Source organism: Telopea speciosissima, chromosome 11 (genome assembly GCF_018873765.1).
Source record: "Telopea speciosissima isolate NSW1024214 ecotype Mountain lineage chromosome 11, Tspe_v1, whole genome shotgun sequence".
In the NCBI taxonomy this organism is placed as follows: domain Eukaryota; kingdom Viridiplantae; phylum Streptophyta; class Magnoliopsida; order Proteales; family Proteaceae; genus Telopea; species Telopea speciosissima.
The window spans coordinates 5,496,262-5,516,942 of NC_057926.1; the positions used below are offsets into that span (position 1 = coordinate 5,496,262).

The window sequence follows — 20,681 nt, forward strand, 5'->3', positions numbered from 1 at the left end:
CTATGATGATTCTGATAGTATTACCACCGGATGAGCCAATAAAAGAGGAGGTACAACCACCACAGAATCCATGTCATGATGATGCGACGGCAGCTCCGGCGGCTCCGGCAGCAGCGCTGGAGGTTGGGTGGTGGTGTTACACCGACAAATTGGGCATGTCGTGTTTGATCTCAACCATACATTGATACAGTCTACATGAAAGAAATGCTTACAATTTTGTAGAAGCTTAATCATCTCTTCATCTTGAAATAGACTTAAGCAAACTGCACACTCTCTTGAACCTCCATTCTTGTAGTCTTCATGTTGGTTGTTTAATAATAAGATTAGCTGTTTGTAGGCGAAAACCGGTAAGGAATCAATTGCCAATTGATTGAGACCAGAATTGGGTGGTTCTTGTGGGTGTGTTCGATTGATTGTAGCCTCGTTGATTAACTGATTGATTCGTGAACGACGCCTTGCAGTGCTGCGCTTAAGAAGACACCATGCAGCGAGGTATAATAGAACCACTAATGTGATTGCAATAAGTAAAGAGAGGATTAGTGTGAGAACCACGCCGGTCCAGCTTCCTCCACCGTTATCGTTTGGGTAGTTTCCGTTGTTGCTACCGCCATCACCGGCGCCACCGTAAGACATGGATGCATTAATCTCTAAACACTTCCAAGGGAGAGACAAGAGGGAACTTTGAATGAACCAGGAGAGGATGGAAATGAATTCTTTCGTCTTTTGAATGGGGGAATATTAGTGGATTAATATTGGAATGCAAGAGAAACGTGGGTCGCGCTTCTTTTTATTTATTTACGACTCAAGTCAGTTAGGTTGCTGTCTACCTCACGTTATGATGAACCACTATGGTTTATCAGACCAGAACGGTTAACTAATCCATGAGGTTCAGTTCCAGCGGTTCAAGACTTAAGATCAGTATTCATTCCATTAATAAATTGAGATCTGATTTTGGTACCACCGAATAATGAATGGGACGAGACGGTTCTGTGATGGAATTGCCAACGGTAACAATACCAAAATACCGATTAAGTACTAGATGGAATCAGAACTGCCACCACCATTTCAAAAGGTGGTTCAACCATTTGGGTTGGATTAACTGGGTTCACTCTCACGATGGTTGTTCGACCGGTACTTTCCAAGTCAGTTCGTTTTGGACTCGTTGACCAAAGCGGCCCTTGGCCCACCTATCTCTTTCATATGTTCTTTATTCTTTATTTATTGATTGAATACTGGCTTGCCAACTGTCAAAAATATATATATTTTTTATTTTTCCATTAAAAGTACTAACAAGTAACACCTCTCTAAAACATATTATCAGCCACAGATTTGGTTTATATATAGGTTTTTAGTTATAATTTTTAGGCATTAAAAATTCAAACCTACTAGGAAATGTTATCAATTTCCCACAATTCCCTACCGGTACTCGGAATGCTTTACCAGTCAATCTTATTCTTTTTTATTTCCATATTAACTTAATCATATGACAATTTGACCATTGGTTAGATAGAAGATATATAGATGTGTACTTGTATAATTTATTGATCTATCTCAACCTAATGGTTCACCATGTTGTCGTAGTTCTATTGAAGAAAGAAAGTTGACTGGGCTTGTAGTCCTTTAGCAGAATCTAGAACCCCTCTTCTTCTCTTTAATTTATCTCACTAATCTTCTCTAAGATCCTTAATCTTGTCATGTAAGGAATTTTTTCCTTTAAGCTATGTTTGGATGCTAAGAAAAGAAAAAAAAAAATTATAAAAAACTGAATTTGAGGGGAAAGATACATGTAAATCATCATTGCATCATCATGGTTTTTATTTCATCTGTTTTTACTTTTCTTTTTTTGGCATCCAAACATAGTCTTAGTTTTTCAAAATTTAAACCATAAACGAATTGCCACATGGCAGTTACTGGGATAGTGGAAAATATTGTCAATATGGGCATTGACAAGCATTTTCTCTCAAATAGAAACGTTAAAATAAAAACAATGAATTTTCATCTTCTTTTCAAAAAGTGAAGTCTATATATGCCTTCATTTAGCACGCAAGTGTTTTTTATATATATATAACAAGTAATGTAGGAGAGTTTTTCCGCTCTATCGGTCATTACTCAATGGTGTATGTTGAAATATATGATGATAGCATCCAAATATAGCCTTAGTTTTTCAGAATTTGAACCATAAATGAATTGCCACATGGCAATTACTGATATAGTTGAAAAGATTGTCAATATGGGCATTGACGAGCTCTTGCTCCAAATAGAAATGTTAAAATAAAAACAAAGAATATATTCTCATATCCTCTTAAAAAAGTGAAGACTAAAGGCCTTCATTTAGCACGCAAGTGTTTTTATACATATAACAAGTAATATAAGAGGATTTTTCCACTCTATCGGCCATTTGTCATCGGTGTATGTTGAATTATATGATGATAGCATCCAAATATAGTCTTAGTTTTTCAAATTTTGAACATAAATGAATTGCCACATGGCAATTACTAGTATAGTGGAAAAGATTGTCATTATGGGCATTGATGAGTTCGTGCTCCTAAATAGAAATGTTAAATGTAAGAATTCTCAACTCCTTTTCAAAAGTGAAGATTCTAGATGCCTTCATTTAGCATGCAAGTGTTTTTAACATATATATATATATATATATATATATATATATATCAAGTAATGTAAGATGGTTTTTCCACTTTATAGGTTTAGATTGAAAATATATGCTGCTAGCATCCAAACATAGCCTTAGTTTTTCAAAAATTTGAACCATAAATGAATTGCCAGATGGCAATATTGTTGGTATGGGCATTGATGAGCTCTTACTCCCAAATAAAAATGTTAAAACACAACAAAGAATTCCAATCTACTTTTTAAAAAGTGAAGACTCTAAATGCTTTCATTTAGCACGCAATATATATATATATATATATATATATATTTATTTATTTATTTATTTTTAAGTCTTTTTTACTACCTCTTGAACATTTGCCAACTCTCCATAGTGATTGAGGTTAAGCTTACCTTAGTCTGTCCCAATCATAGTTAGCAAAAATCGGAATGGTAAAAAAACGGAGTCTTACGATATGGGTTTTAAATGGTAAAAAATTATAAACGGACAATCAAATAAAACAGTCAAAAAAACAGAGAACGATAAAAAATGAAAAACGAACGATACGAATTTTAACGTTTATATTTTAAAAAAAAAAACGAAACAAAAAAAATGGCACTATTCTCATATAAATTGAGGGATTTTTATTTGAATACATGTTTTTATTTTCGGTATCAGTGCGTTGACCTTGAGTTGAAGGTGATATCATTCTTCGAGTCAACTTTACATCCGTAAAAAAAATTAGGCCGATCAGAGTTTATGAGAGAGAGATATGATCAATTAATTCCAAGGTCTTAAAAAAAACCAAAAAAACAAAAACACGTTTAAAACAAGAATACTTACCGTTTACTGTTTTTTGTTGTATATTTAGAAAACATACGATAAAAAGTGTTTAAAATGATAAAAAACAAAAATACGCTTGTTTTAAATTCATTTTTGCTAACAACGATCCCAACAAGAGTTAAGGACCTCGAAGCCACATTTTCATCAACAACCAAAGAATCGCCATCTTGGACATATCTCCGTAGTCAATTGTTTTCCCCTTTTTTGACCTTATGTTTACTTCCCGTAGACGGAACTATAGTAATTTTGTTTTCTTGAGTCTCAATTATTGTTTGTTGAGATAATTCCATCCAAGTTGCCCTAACCAATTGGTAATGTATTTCCCCAATCCCTTGATTTAAGGGCCCCCTCAAGATACGTGTCAACCTACCTTCCCTATATATTTGAAATTAAATCCTTCAAGGATTTTCCAACAGAAAAACCACCATCCACTCTCTTTGGGAGAGAGTCCAAAACAGGGGGTAGGATTACATCTCTTGCCAAGGATTGAGGAGAAGTCCTAAGGAAATTGAATTTCATTACCTTCCATATTTGCACATGGCCACCGGTTTCCTAGCTCCTCCACAGGTGGTCACCTTGGGAGCGGCACCACCATCTTCATCAACATAATTTGCGCTTATAATACCTTCTTCAAGATCTGCCATCTGGTGGTGTCTCCTCTCGACTTCTTTCGATAACGCTTCGCCTGAAACTGCACATCTCTGACGACCCCAGCTGGCAACGCTCTACAGTGATTTCTTTCAACCTTGGTCCTACAATGTCAACTTCTACAAGAACTCCAGCAAAGTTGTTCATCAAATCCTGACGTGTACGACGATCCAGGGCCACTGGACGACCCATTGCTTTAGCCATTGAGAGAACAGGAAACAAAACACGGTCAGAATGTGAAAGACATTGGGAAAGCCGTTTAACTACTGCGACCAACTTTTTTGTTTTGAATTTTAATGGCATTCAAAATTTCAAATACATAACTAATATTAACGTATAGAGAATGAAAAATATCATAATATCTTCAAAATCTCATCAATTTAAATGTCGTCAAAATTCGTAGGAATTATTTATTATTCCACCAAAAAAGTTGTAGGAATTAGAGGTCTGCACAGCTGGCTCTTTGGATGGGAATATGTTATTAAAAAATGGGTTAAATGCGCGGTCCCCCTAAGGTTCTGACAAGTCCACGTATCAACCCTGAAAATTCTTTATACCATCCCTACTTTACCCCTTAAAGTCATTTAAGTCCACACCAAATGTTAAATGCTGAAAAAATAGCCAAACTGCCCTTTCTTCTATCTTTTCAAAAATTTAAAAAGGCCTAATTACCTTGACCTATTTGCTAAAATTTAAAAAGATCAAAATGTCCTCATCTTCCCCAATTCAACATCTTCTTTTACAATGTAGATACCTAATACTACCACCACCACTTTGGGTGGTGGTGGTGGTAGATATCTACATTATAAAAGAAGATGATGATTTGAGAAAGATGAGGGTATTTTGATCTTTTCAAATTTTAACAAATAGGTCAGGGCAATTAGGTCTTTTCAAATTTTAGAAAAAATATAAGAAAGGATAGTTTGATCATTTTTAGCATTTAACGCTTGATGTGGACTTAAATGGCTTTAGGGGGTAAAGTAGGGGTGGTACGTGGAATTTTCAAAAGGTGTGTGTGGATTTGTCAGAACCTTAGGGGGGTATGAGGAATATTGGGTGCATTTAAGGGGGTATGCATATTTAACCCTTAAAAAATAGGTAAATTACACCTGAGGTGTCCAATTTTTATGAAAAAGTTGTTTTGGGTACCTAATTTTTGAAAACTGATGTTTGAAGTGCCTTTTAAGTTAGAGAAATCTGTTCTGTTGTTCGATCGTGGACGTAGCTTCCCATCAATCGATCATACATAAGAATTTTATTTTCTGTATCAAGGGAAGCAGGGAAAATACTAAAATTTTTTCGTATTTATAAGTCGTATAAGGAGTTGAGAGTACCCAAACAAAATTAACTATAAATTATATCTAAAGGCCAAAATTACCATAACATTCATCATTAATAATTTATGATCATTACACATAATTATATAGATAGGAGGCTAATAAAATAAAAAAAGGGAGAAAGTTCTCTGTATACGCCAGCGCTCCCATAAGTCTATCTCTCTCCTCACTATATGAAAAGACATTTCTGTCACCTTATTTTGAGAAAGAGAATGATAGACATATGGGAGTGCTGGCGTAAGCCACATTCTTGGACAGAAAACTACTTCCAAAAAGGGTTTTTATATCAACTTGGTTGTAGGCCATGGGCTGAACCCCATTTTTTACTGAAACCTTCGAAAGGCGTCCTTTTATAAGTCCTTCATGAATATAAACAATTGAAAAACGTGCAGAAACCTTGGCCGCCATTGGGTAGGTTGTTGGTCTGCCGAAACAGAAAAGATTTAAAAGTCAAACAATATCAATCCCATCTACAACACAAGTAAAGTTTTTCTTTTATTTTCAACCATATGGGATTCACTACATAATTGGCATTTTTTTCCACCGTTTTGACCAATCAACTCAGTTTAAAACCATCTTCAATGGTTAATCTAAAGCCAATTATATCTTCTTGGACCGAGTTTTTCTTCAGCCACTTCATTCGTCGTAAGGTGTCAGATATGCATCGAAGGATTTGGATCTTCTATTTCCGTGTGTCCTACATACAATAAGGTAAAAAAGACCGCCTTACCCCGACTCAGGCAAGACGATCTTTGAAATAAACACAGATTTTATTAACAATCATGGTGGAAAACACTCCACGCAATACAGAAAACAGAGGGAGACAAAAAAGGGTGGGGATAACTAACCAACAAACATGGGCTAGAAGTAAACAAGAAGCCCGAGAGGCTAAGAGGTCAGTTTCAGAGTTGAAGTGTCGAGGAATGTAGCAAAATACAATAAAGTTGAAATCCAGTGGTATCATGGGACCATACAAAGTTTTTCAAGTATTGTAGAATAACAAAGTTTAATTAAGATATAGGTGTATCATGGGAAGGTAGCATCCATGTGGATCGAAAAATTATCGTCTCCATTTAACTGTCCCTTCATTTCCTTCTTTTCATCTAATAGGAGGGAGTGGACCTCACTCGGGCAGTGTGTTCGAGCAGGAGGTAGGATGGTCATTTCTGTTGTCCCTATGAGATGAAATGAAAGAAATGGAGGGACAGATAAATGGAGACGATACCATGTGAAGCCTACATTTTCAAAATGGTTAGAAATAATTCTCTTCGAAGACATCCGATAGAATGGGAAAATAGTTGAAACAAAGGCAAAAAAATGTGGAGGGCCCTCACTTTTTATGAGACGATGTGCAAAAATCATCCGCACATGTAGAGAGTAGATCTTTTGCCATATTTAAAACTAAAATTTGATGCATAACTAGATCCCCGTATCTTCAACTAGAAATTTTTAATAGGAGTTGGTTTTCAATTTTTAATATTGCCTTCAGTTTCTGTTTTCTTTTATTCTCATACAATCATCATTTTTCTTTAAGACCAATGCCAAAAAAAGACCGATAAATCAATCAATACATCATCAAGATTTTTATCTTATTATGTTTTTTCTTTTTTTTTTTCTTTTTTAATGGAAGAAGAAAAACGATATATTAAATGAAAGAAGAAAGCGTTTTTACAATGTTGTCATACAAAACAAAATCATGTTTATATTCAATCGCATGTTTGGTTATAAAATTAGTGAACTCCAAAATATTAGCGTTCTTAGTGGTGCTGATGGGGATTCAAGAAATCGACTCTGTTGCTTTCATTAAAAGAGGGACCAAACTCCAACGCCATACTGTTGTAATTAGAGAAAAAATTATACCAAGAAGATCCTTGTTGCAGCATCAAATTTCCTTGATCTTGCTGTAGAACCTAACACGTACAATGTAGAGAAGAATGAAAATCGCAAACACAATCACACAATGCGCACAAAGATTTACGTGGTTCGGCAAAATTGCCTACGTCCACGGTGAGATGAGATCTGTTTCACTATCAATGGAGAATAGGGTTATAGTCGCTCATTCCTCACAACACTCTCTCAGAAGTGAAGACACCATATCAACACTTGCAGCCTAGTTGTGAAGATTGGTCGAACCCTTGTGCAAGTCCAAATAGCTCTCGCTCCAAAAAAAAATGGTTAGTCTCCAAATAACTTGCAACTATCAAAAAAAGATGTCCTTCCAACAAAATAGAATTAACTGTCACTGCACAAATCAGAATAAGATGGTGTAATATATAGACAATAATTCCAAGCAGGATAATAAAGAACTTCCACACCTATCAGAGATAAGAACATCATAATGAATAGATGGGGAATGGGGTAGCATATTCAAAATCTTTTAACCAAGTCTGAGTATTCTAAAGTACCCATATAGGATCAGGTTTTACCAGAGCCATAGACCATTCTATTATCTTTTCTTGGCATCCAAACATAGCCGAAGGCGATTCCTGCAAATTATCTCCCCTTAATTGGAACAAACAGATAGGTATACGTACAAATATCAAGAATCTGCTCAAGAACAGTCAAGTAGTTCTTATACAAGATTCACAAATATATTACCCATGCTTAGATTAAAGAAAATTAGAGCACTGGCTGCCAAACGAATTTGAACAAATGGGAATTCTTCTCTCTGTGTAGAAACATAACAAGACTCTCTTTTTTTTTTAATGAAAGAAACCAAAATAAATTAAAATAAAATAAAATAACAGATAAAAGTAAATAAAAATTCACACACACATTGTACCTCCATCTCCTGTCCTTGCTTCTCTAAGCAAGGAGAAATACAAACCCCATAAGAGAATTATTACAAAGCCTTGAAAATGAATAATGTGAGGATTGAACTGTCTATGTTAAAAAACAATCTGATTACGATGCAGCCACAGGAAATACAGATATGGCTCAATATACGCGGTTGTTCTTTTGGGCATTGGGTAGCACCATCAAGGAGAGTGCTAAGGCAGTCGGTAAGTGTGCTCCCTGTGATGGATTCAGTACGTTCGAATACCAAGTGGGGTTGCTGCCCAAATTCTTTTGGTAAGGGTACAAGACAGAAATAGGTGCCATGGGGTTTCCAAGGTTTGTTGACAGAAGGGGCAAAGGGATGAATCCAAGGCTTTCCAAAATAATTTAGTTCGAGTTGGTAGACCATCTCGAAGGAGCCTCCAGGGAGAACAACTTGAACTTAGGTGGGATTTGAAGTTTCCACAAGATATTCCACAGTGATAGTTGGGGGGGTGGTAGATGTATGATTGGGTAGGGTGATGATGGATGCAATTTTTTTGGTCGAGAGAGAACCTGATTTAGTTAGAGGGGAAAAGAGGTGATCTGGGTGGGTCTGTCGTGAGAGTGGGAGAGCCAGAATGGATTTGCTAATTTCAGATGGGAAAAGCGAAGTGATGAGTGGTAAATTCCAAGATCGACCAATTATGAGATCAGACACCGTACGGAACAGAGGGTTTGGTTGGGTAACTTAGAGGTTGAGGGGATCCAGGGATCATTCTAGATGTGAATATGTGTACCATCTCCAACATGCCAACGTACCATAGACCTCAGTTGGGGTAGGACATATCGGATACCATTCCAGGTCTACGATCCAGGCTTTAGGCGAGCTTGGGGATCAAGGACAGAGGAGTGTGAAAAATATTTGGCCTTGAGAATCTTCGTCCATAGGGATTGGGGTTGTGTGACGAGGCGCCAGGAAAGTTTTAGCATCAGGGCTCTATTATGGTCCCAGTGGGATCGGATGCCAAGTCCCCCAAGCTTTTTATGAGTACAAATTGAGTTCCAGGAGATAAGGGCTGAGCCTCTATGGTCACCAGAGTTGCCATTCCAGAAAGATGAGCTAATCGAGTCAAGCTTGGAGCACAGGGACTTTGGAAAGAGGAAGCAGGACATTTGATAAGTAGGGATAGAATGAAGGACCGATTTGATGAGAGTTAATCTGCCCGCTTGAGACAACAAATTATCCTTCCAAACATTTATACTTGTACATTTTTCAACATGCCACAAAACACCCTCCAAAATACTTCTCCAAGCCCAAGAAGGGTTAGAACCCAGCTTTGCGTCGAGGAAGGAATGATTTGAAAAATAGATACACTTCATGAAGGCAGCCCCACATCGAGTCAGGATCAAACCAAAGCCGCCATGCGACCTTACATAATAAGGCCTTGTTATGAAGGACGGGGTCTCAAAACTCCAAGAGCCCTTGCTCCTTCGATTGGTACAATCTTTGCCAAGAAGTCCAATGCATTTTATCCCTATCCGAATCATCTCCCCAATAGAACCTGGTTGCGGATTTTCTCAAGTGATTGTGATGAGACTTTGACAATTTGAAATGGGAAGATGCATAATTTGAAAGAGAAAATGTCACTGATTTCAACATCACCTTCTTAGTAGAATGCGATAATAGGCATTTTTTTTATCAGCCTTGTCTAAGTTAAGAGATCCATTAGTTTAACTCTCTTTAGGGGATACTCATTAAAAAAAAAAAGTAGGTTATTATCAGACTAATCAAATATTCTAATGATAAAAGAGGGCCAAAGCCAGGCCGGCCCTTAGCAAAATAGGACCGGGCATGGGCTTGGGCTAAGCCCTAAGGACCCTGGGCTGGGCCTAGGTTTCATAAACCAAACCCAACATGGCCCTGTTGCACCCCCTAGTTTAGGCTATCATATTAATAAAATGAACCCTAATAACAAACCTGGTTTTCATGTTCGGATTATATTAATAAATAAACAATTGGCAAGGAATGACCTACACATGTGCATTGAAGATTGTATGACATACACTGATTTTTTTCAAGATCATACCATACATTCAATAATATAAGGAAGAAAGTTCTCTATAGGGGGAGTGTACTGCCCATGCCCAGAGAAAGAGAGGGGCAAAATGCCCGCCCCTCCCCCATGATGTCAACTCGTGCATTTTCATTGGCCCCCGCACGCGCAGGGGCCACACTCCCCTTCAAAGAACACTGACCCATAATATAAATAGCATATAACCAACTTCCTCTGAACATTTTATACTACAAAGGTTTTTCTTCATGAATAACACCTATGCTACTATCACTGAGTCCATCAATCGATCACTTTCTTGCTTGCAATTATTTCTCCTTCGCTTTGTAGGCGATGGGCAGATGATGAAGATTGACTTCCCCCCTTCCCTTTCAACAGTTTTGTTTAATCCGGCCATCACATTATTTGTCCTTAAAAAAAAGCGCTAGTTTTTGTAATGCTTTGATTCATTTCATTCCTACTCTCTGTCTTTGGCAGACGACAATTAGTTCTTCCCCTTCCCCTTCCCCTTCCCCTTTCTCCTAAGAATTATGGGGAAAAAAACGTTATCTGGTTGTGTGGCATGTGTGGTTCCTGCGCCTAAACATAGAAGTACGTGAAAGTACCCCTCTAATCGTCTTCACCTTCGCCTTCGCCATCACCTTCATCTTCACCGTCTTATCATGTTTTAGGTTGTGAAACCTAAATCTTCCGATAAGGGCATCAATTGTCCAACTCTGGGTTCATGGTCGAGTTCCTTAACAATTTCAGTCCTAGGGGGTCAAGACCAAAACTGGACCAATAAGCTAATCGGTTCCAAACCTAGGATCCAGGACCATTAACTAATGGGTGGGACAGTTTTAGTTCCTAATCTGTTCCTAGCAATCCAAAATTGCAAAAAAAAAAAAACTCTCTAACACATGCTCTACATATATATTCAATAATATTATAATAAGACACTAATTTCAATATGAGATATGCAACATATCAACATTTTTTTTGAAATTACGAAACTAGTCTATAGTACCACTTATTTTATATTTAATTAATAAGTAGGAACACCATCACCTTTATAAATTAGGATTATTTTTGCATGCTATTATATTAGAATTCTCAAATTGACCTTTAAATTAATAGCCAAACCCTCGGTAAAAGAGTATATGAGACAAGAGGTACCAGTCAAAATTGAAATACTATAAAAAAAATAATATATAGGGTTAGGATGTGGACTTGTTCTGGTTCCAAATTGGTCTGTCGGTTCTAGAACTGTTGGGAGACCAATAACTTGATCAATAGATCTAGAATCAGACCAATAACTTATCGGTAGATCTAGAACTGGCCCAATAAGCTATTGGGTAGGTCAGTTCTGATTTTTTGTGAGCCGGTCCTGGTGTCCAAATGACACCCTTACCTTGTTACCTAAGATGATTAAAAAAACAAAGAATGATAAACGTGCAGTTGGAGAACCATTTCTTCATCGGATGAATGGGCATTCTCTTACATTACCCACATGAAGTTTGAGCAGAATTTTCTTAGGCGAGATAGGGATGTAAATGGATTGATGAAAATTCGTATCAGATTCGTGTTTGTATCCGTTTAAGGGAATCCATACTCAAAAAATTAGTTTTTCAAAAACTATCCAAATCCGTTCTAAAACTGCGGATATGGAGATCTCCGTTTCAGACATAATCATGTCGGATCCATTTAGTTTGATAATAAAAATATGGGAAGTAGTTTTCTGTCCAGGAGTGTGGCCTACACCAGCACTCCCATGTGTCTATCTCTCTGCTCCTTAAAACAAGGGGGTAGAGGTGTCTTTTCAAATAGAGAGGAGAGAGATAGACTCATGAGAGTATTGGCATAGGCCACACTCCCAGACAGAGAACTTTCTCCCTAAAAATATAATTATAAAAAGTTTTATAAATTCACAATATATTATAAGTAATTAATCAAAACTTAAATGAAAAAGAAGATTCATTAGGACATCTATGTAATTTCATACTTGACAGCTCAGCATTAACCCTAGAGGGGTAGATGGATAGTGTATTTAATTCTTCACCTTCTCATCTTCTAGAATTTTTGTCCTCATGAGTTCTCCAATGCGTAATGTTGTGTTCTTGTTTAGGAGAATCTATATTCGGAAAAATCGATTTCAGAAAACTATTCGAATCAATTCAAAACTAGTCGGATGCTGATACAGAGTGATTCAATTCAAATTCTATCCATTTACATCCCTAAAAGAGTTCTTTGAGGTGGCTCATACAGAGTGATTCAATTCAAATTCTATCCATTTACATCCCTAAAAGAGTTCTTTGAGGTGGCTCAAATATCTGCCAATGACAGCCAAATCTTGTGGAGAGGTGGACTCCAAGATTCCCTACTCACAATGTCAAGCAAGCTTCAACAAAAAATTTGGCTAAACGTCAAACAAAACATGGAAAAATCCAGACCTGCAAAGATGGTGCACATACCACAATAAGGTGTAGGCATACTTGGGAGCCTCGGAGGTATATTATTGCACAGTAGGTAAGAAAAAATACATTCACCTAGGGGTCCTAAATGCTCTGCATCGTAAGTGAAAGAAAAGTACAATCATCAAAGGTCATAAATGTTCAGACTCTTACTGTACAAAATCGATAGTATCCCCCCATTGATCCCCGGTAACCTCTGTACACCATCCAAACACCTTGATCAAGGGTCCTGGGTGAAGGAAAACTGCCTCCTATTATTAATTTAAGATTTTTTTTGGATTAAAATTAAGAGTCTAAAATTTGATATGTTGGTTAATGCAGACCATTTCGCAGGTATTCATCAGTTGGACCTGACGCATCATTGTTCCTAGTGGCCCAAAAGAAGTGTTGTCAAGAGATTCCTCATTTCCCAATGAGCCTTATTAAAAGGTACAGGTTTTTGTAACGGTCGTGTATGGTACACGGTCATGTATGGTACACGGTCATGCTTTCAACCATTAGATGAGCATGATCGTGTCCAATACATAGCTTCTCATCCCCATCCAATGGTTGATAGTACGGACGTGCACCATACACAACCATGTATGGAACCTTTTGCCAAAACCTTCGCCATGAAATTATTTATCCTTAATCTAAAATGAAGCTGTAAATGCTTATCTTAAATGAAAAATCTGTAGACTGATGGAAACCCAGTTCAAAACAATTCCTTAATGCATTATGAAATTACAAACCAGAGCTCTAATACACGCCAACAAAGAACCTAAGAGCTCATCTTGGGACATGACAAAGAAATTCCTCCCATAAGGCCAGGGCTATAAACAAACACAAGGCTAGAAATCCTTTTTTTTTATTTTTGGTAAGGAGGCTAGAAATCCATTAAATGTTGAACTTGTTAGCCATTAAAAAAACAAAAAACATGCACTGGCAACTGCCATTAGGGATTAGAGCTCATGCCCAGGAGACAGAAAACAATACCTGGAGCCTTAATCGTAGATGTTACATTTTCCCATTACAAGAAGTTGCCAAAAGGAAACCAACTCATTCAACTTCTGAACACAAGACTCACCTCGTTTGAAACGGACTAGGAAGTTTCTTGAAGGCGATAGATTGTAATTTCTTGTTGTTTGAAGTACCGTCTGTCTTCTTCGTCCACAATGACAAGATTCAAATAATATTTCACACTGAACTTGTTGTTGATGTTGCGATGTGTTGGTGTCAGTTCATACGGGCTTAGAAACAATCTGATTGGTATTGATTCTCCTGTAAAAGCATAGAGGACATGTAAGACAATCGCTTGATGGGAAACACTAGGACCTATAAATGTAGCTACATTTGAGAGTCCAATCAAGCGGACCAGCAAACATGAGCTAGCATAGCATCATTACATGGATAAACATGCATAATGTAGGACCCACTGTTGAACATTGGGCGAATGACCAGAGCCATAAGCCAATTTATATGATCCAAACTATCTGATCTGGTTCAATTGGTTTCAGCATGTCTGACCACTCTTTCCAGAAGCTGAAAAGATGGATAGATGGGGTCAGGATCATCTAAACCAGACCAAAGTTTCACCAATAGATCTAAGTGAACACATCAAATGGCAGTTTTGACCCAGAATACTTGTGTGGTGCTATGCCAGCTCTCTAAAGACGGCCCTATTGCTCTTAAATAATAGACTCTTCTAACCACTCCCATGTGAGAAATATGACCAGTTGACAAAAAGACACTGGAAGCATATATGGAGCCTTGAATTTTGCACTGAACATACCTCTTACAGGAGCACCATCCATCAACTCAAATTTTGCGAGGGTCTCTGTTTCAACATAAGTGTTGGGCCCTGATCCAGTTGATTCTCGGCGTCTGATCTCAAGCTCCATATTCTTAATCTTGATTCTTACAAGAAGGAAATATATTTTACCTATTATAACATCCTTCAGATGATACCTGAACGTGATCGTCCAACAACCATGGAAAGAGTGTATCAGTTAAAGCAGTCAAAAAATCCAGCAGGAGGTTCACTTGGCTTGCTCCCCCCCCCCCCCCCCACCCCACCCCACCCCACCCCACCCCACCCAAAGGGGGACAAAAACAAAATAAATTACAGATTTATTGATTTAAAGGAACAGTAGTCAAGAGGATAGAAAAACCAAACAAAAAGTACATAATATGATAAATCCGAAGGACTTACTTGCTTTTACCGTACTCAAATTCAATGTGTAGGCAATCTTCAATTCCAACTTCCATCTAAGAAGGCAGTATATCACACAAAATTGTAAAACTATATATTAATATCCAACTCGATATACAGACAGACCATTCATTTAAAGAATGAATAGTAACAGCATGTGCAGTAATCATGCAAATAAGCCCACTTCTACCAACTCTGTCCAATTATTCTTCTACGTTGTGGTCACAATTATACCTGGAGTGGAAAATGGATACCAAGACCTAAGATTTTAGTTGATTTGTTTTCATGGGATATTCTTTGATCTATTAAATTCTGGATCTCTTTTGACTCTTTATATCTAGGTTCTCAAGTAGAATTTTGTACTTAGACAATCTAATAATGATGCTCCAAGTAGCCTCCAAGATGATGACTATCTATCTATATCTTTTGAGTTTTTTTTTTTTTTGGGGGGGGGGGGGGAGATGGGGGTGGGGTTGGTTGGTAGGATGACCTCTGATGGTTTTGGGGAATTGATCTTATGTCTATGAGACACCAGCCTAGCTTTATTTATAATAGAATGCTGTGAGGTAAAAGTACAATAATGCCCCTAGGGCAACACTAAGAAACCTTAATGGACAATTCTACCCTTGTACCCATATATTAACACTCCCCCTCAAGTTGGTGCATAGATATCAAACATGCCCAACTTGCTAACAATAAGAATAGAACTCTTAACACTAAGCCCCTTAGTAAATACATCAGCTAACTGTGCATCTGACTGAATAAATGGAACACAAATAACTCCTTTTTCAAGCTTTTCCATGATGAAGTAACGATCAATATCTACATGCTTTGTTCGATTGTGCTCAACTGGGTTATGTACAATGCTGATTGCTGATTTACTATCACAGTATAGATGCATAGGCAGCTCAACTGGGACACAGAGATCCTGAAGAAGACCTTGGAGCCAAAGAAGTTCACATATGCCATGGGCCATAGCCCAAAATTCAGCTTTTGCACTAGACCGAGCAACTACACTTGTTTCTTGCTATGCCAAGTAACAAGGTAGCCACCAACAAAAGTGTGGTTCCCTGAGGTAGACCTTCTATCATCTGGGCAACCGGCCCAATCTACATCAGTACAGGCCTCAATACGCAAATGACTGAGGAGAGAAAAGGACACCTTTCCCAAAAGCTGATTTTAAATATCTCAAAATCCTATAGACTGCCTCCAGATGTGTTTGAGTGAGGATCATGCATATACTGGCTGACCCTACTAACAACAACAGCTATGTTTGGCAGAGTGTGGGATAGACATACTAGTCTTCCAACCAACCTCTGGTAGTTACTTTTGTCAACTGGTTCACCATCTTTGTCCTTGAGATGGGAATTAGGTTCTAAAGGAGTATCTGCTGATTTACAACCCAACATTCCTGTATTTGATAAGAAGTCAAGAGTATACTTCCATTGAGAGAGGAAGATACCTTTATAGCTGAATGAGCAACTTCTATGCTAAGGAAATATCGTAGCTTACCAAAGTCCTTGATCTCAAACATTGTTCCCAAAGTATGTCTTTAGTTGAGATATCTCACCAACATTGCTTTTGGTAATTATAATATCATCTACGTAGACGATCAGGACTGTAATGTGGTCACTTATCTTCTTAATAAAAAAGTATGATCTGCATTACTTTGTTTATAGACAATGGACATCATGGCTTTATGAAAGTGTCCAAACCACGCCCTTGGAGATTGCTTTAGACCATACAAAGTCCGTTTCATCTTATAAACTTTGCCACGGGTTTCCTGTGAAGCAAATCTAGGAAGGATATCCATATCCACCTCCTTTTCAAGTTCTCCATGGAGGAAGACATTTTTGACATCAAGTTGCTCAAGATCCCATCCTAGGTTGACTGCACATGAGAGGATAACTCGAATAGTGTTCATTTTGGCTACTGGAGCAAAGGTTTCCTGAATGACGATCCCATATGTCCAAGTGAATCCTCTACCGACCAGCCTTAATTTATATCTATCCACTGTTCCATCTACCTTCTATTTAACTGCAAAAACCCACTTGCAGCCTACAGGTTTCTTTCCTGGAGAAAGATGAACCAAGTTCCACAAGTCATTCTTCCCAATAGCCCTCATCTCTTCATTTATTGCCTCTTTCCACCTTAAATTAGCCAGTGCTTCCTGCAAATTGTTAGGAATGGAAACAGAGGACAACGAAGAGACAAAAGTATAAAAGGAGGGAGAAAGAGAGTCATACAAAACCATGTTAGACATGGGATGCTAAGTGCAAGTTCTACGGGGTTTACGAACAACAGTTGGTGAGTTAAGACAAGGATCACTAGAAGGAGATTCACCAAATGGAGTGGATCTTTTGAAGGAATTAGATCCGATAAGGACTATTGGCTAGGTGCAATGGTGGTGGTAGCAATCAACTTGCTTCTTACTCCGAGTACGAACAAAAACTTTTAATGGAGGAGTAGGAGGCTCCCCCTAGACCGTGGGCTGCTCCTGTTCCCATCCAATCATGCTCTCCTCAATTTTCTCCCCTTGGACTGAAGGTTGCTCCTGTTTCCAGACTTGTCACACCCTCCTCAAGTTCAATACAAGTATCTTTCACCGTAGGCATATCCAAAGAAGCTATTAAAAGCACATCTTCCCTCAGAGAAGGCTTCCCCTGAAGAGGTGCAGTAGATGGATAATAAGTGTCAGACTCATGAAAGACAAACGTCCATGGTGACAAACAACTTCTGCAAGGGAGGATGATAACATTTATAGCTCTTCTGAGTGGCAGAATAGCCAAGAAAAATACACTGGAGCCCCCTAGGATCAAACTTGCCACGCACATTATGAGCAAAGACCACACATCCAAAAACTATAGGTGGCACAACAAAGGAGGAGGAAACTAGGAGAACCTCAATAGGACAGTGAGATGCCAACACACGGGACAACATTTGGTTGATAAGGTAAGCTATGAAAAGCATCACTCCAATACTGAGGAGGAACGTTCATGGCAAACATGAGAGATCTGGCCACTTCCGAGAGATGATGATTCTTGCGTTTAGCATCACCGTTCTGCACAGGAGTGCCAACACAACTAGTCTGATGAATAATCCCATGAACAAAAAAATATGGTTGGAATCATCTATCAATGTACTCCTTGCCATTATCAGTGCAAAAGATTTTAACCTTGGAATCAAATTGAGTCTAAACCATCTTATGAAATGACTGAAAGCATGGGAAAACATCACTCTTGTGACATAAAAGATAAATCCAGTAGTTCGGCTAAAACAATCATTGAATGTAATAAACCACTGGCAGCCAGCAATAGACATACAACGGGTAGGGCTCCACACATCAGAATGTATCACACCAAAAGGAACCAAACTTCTATTATCAGAAATAGGATAGACAGCTCTAGTTTGTTTGGCAAAGATGCAAGCATCACAAAAGAAACTGTTTGGATTACATTGCTATTGCATAACTATATTGACAAAATAAGGAGTTCCTTCTTATTGGAAACTCAATATTCGGTCCACTCAGCAAATATTCTTTTCCTTTCATGCACATCTTCTATTTCATGCAAGTTCTTCTATGTATCTCTCTTATAATCTATCCATATCACATGTGATATTACTTGTCATACTTAGAATGATTAGGGCAGTGATTATATATATGTGTTATACCATAAAATGGCCACCCAATAATAACAAGACACACGGCATCCATGAAGAAACCCCGTCGGCTAAGTCTGATGGGTCATACCCGCACAGGCGTCTAACCCAGACACTCGTGACCCGCTCAATATAGCGGGATATAGCTGACCAGCTAAACAGATGAAGAAATCCACTGTGACTAAGTCAGTAAGCATACCCATGCCTTGGCATGTCACCACCAACTAGTATGGTTATTCAGCAAGGAAGCCATACCCTACGCCACGACGGCATTTATGAGCATTTATGAATGTTCACCAAACAAGTCTCCTTGACAAGTGGGAGATCTTATTAGATAGGGACTCTCCATCACTTGATAATCAGGAACACTCCACCTCCTGACAACCAGGAGGGCTCCATCACCTGTCAAATCAGGATCTTCTTGTTACCACATCACTCCACCAAACCAATCCTATAAATAGGAAGGTAACATCCCTTGCAAAGGGATCATACTTTTGAAACTCTTACTGTTTCATCTGTTTGCAAAAGAGACCTAACTTAGGCATCGGAGAGTCCCCCGCCGGAACCCACCAGCACTCATCTCCCTTGATTGTTTGTTCCTCTATGCAAGATCATCCCTTGGAGGACCCACCTGGAGGTTTCTTGACGCAACAGATTGGCGCCACCTGTGGGAACGATTCTTACAATCTAACCCACTTGAAAATTCCGTTCCAATGGCTAGAGCGCCTCTAAACCTGTAACCTGGTTCTTCTTATAGTGGAGGCAATGAACATCCACCACGAGGAAATGTTGGCAGGCCTAACCGTTCCGAGAGGTTAGCTTCACGGGTGGAACACCAAGCGAACCAGGGGAATCAGGCCACTGAACCCATAGTGCCAACCCTGTCGACCTTGCCAATGGACATATGGAGCTAGCAGAGAAAGAGCTTCCACCACCGCCACCCGTCCCTGCAGTGGTGATTCCAGAAACTCTTGATCCCAACGCACCAGCAACTAATGCGCAAGTCCGAGTTCTGTAACTCCAGGTTTTGTAGACCAACGTGTTTCTCAGAGATTTCATCAAGCATGTTAACCCTGCTAGAATTCCAACACCACCCTCTGTGGCCCTACCATAGAAGATACCACCCCTAGTTCAGAATCCGCAAGTGCCTTTACCATGGGCAACGTCCCTGGCCCGAAGATCTGAAAGTCGTGCGGATCATCCCAACCATCCCGGCACGGAACAGAGGCAGTTCTGGCTGTTAGAACGGGTGCCTTGCCTACCCGCTCCCTAACCACGTGAGTCCAGAACAGAACACGTGGGAGTACTGAGTCGGCTTTGGCGCAACCCAGGACTGAAAAATCTATCCCTAGAACAGCACCGAGAGAGTTTACCCAGACGGACAGAAATCGCACGGTGAGAGGAGCATAGCAAAGATCATACCCAGTATGACTCACCGAACGGCAATGGGAGGATAAATAGGAGTCATAAGGCGAGCCAGCAATGGTTAGTATCCATCCGACTAACAAACTTGGATCTCGAGCAGAAGATACAAGATCTTGATACCAAACTCAAGAGTCTCGACAAGCCAGCATTGCTACCGGGACATTCCCTACCTGGGGAGCACTCGTTCTCGATGGAAATCATGAGCGCTCCGCTACCCCATGGGTTCAAACCACCTAACTTCGTGCCGTATACCGGCCAAGGTACTAAAACTTGGGTCTCAGTACCAACTCGGCTCTTGGAAAAACCGAGACGAGTCGAGATCACCGAGTTGGTGCATTTTTTTTTCCAACTCGAAGCCTCAACTTTGGGTCAACCCGAGATCCGAGATCTCGCCGAGATATGTCGAGTTTTGTTGAGTTAAGTAAGGTATTTAAGTGGTAGGTGAGTTAAAAAAATGGGTAGAAACCGAGATCCGAGATCTCGCCAAGATATTGCACTTTTGAGACTCGCAGGCAATCTCGTCTCGGCTTTTCTAAAAACCGAGAAACTCGACGAGATCTCGCGAGTTCTCAAACTATGATACCAGCAAGACGGACCCGAATGACCATATCAATTACTTCAACGCCATGATGACGATTGATGGCAGAGGCAATGCCGTTTCTTGCCGTGCCTTCCCCAGTTCATTGA

At 39.0% G+C, this 20,681-nt stretch overlaps 2 protein-coding genes across 2 annotated transcripts in view; both read right to left on the bottom strand.

Annotated features, from left to right (window-relative positions):
• On the bottom strand, nucleotides 1-633 carry LOC122644700 (RING-H2 finger protein ATL40-like). The gene has a single exon (XM_043838095.1). The coding sequence runs from the start codon at nucleotides 631-633 to the stop codon at nucleotides 1-3; it is 633 nt and encodes a 210-aa protein (XP_043694030.1).
• Nucleotides 634-13,642: 13,009 nt separating this feature from the next.
• Nucleotides 13,643-20,681, bottom strand: part of LOC122646368 (vacuolar protein sorting-associated protein 26A) — a 51,323-nt gene continuing 44,284 nt past the window's right edge. Inside the window, exons 9-11 of the mRNA XM_043839915.1 lie at nucleotides 14,910-14,965; nucleotides 14,490-14,665; nucleotides 13,643-13,978 (exon numbers count right to left, since the gene is read on the bottom strand). Coding sequence (XP_043695850.1) covers nucleotides 13,800-13,978; nucleotides 14,490-14,665; nucleotides 14,910-14,965 — 411 coding nt within the window. The 3' untranslated portion in view covers nucleotides 13,643-13,799. The remainder of the gene's footprint in view (nucleotides 13,979-14,489; nucleotides 14,666-14,909; nucleotides 14,966-20,681) is intronic.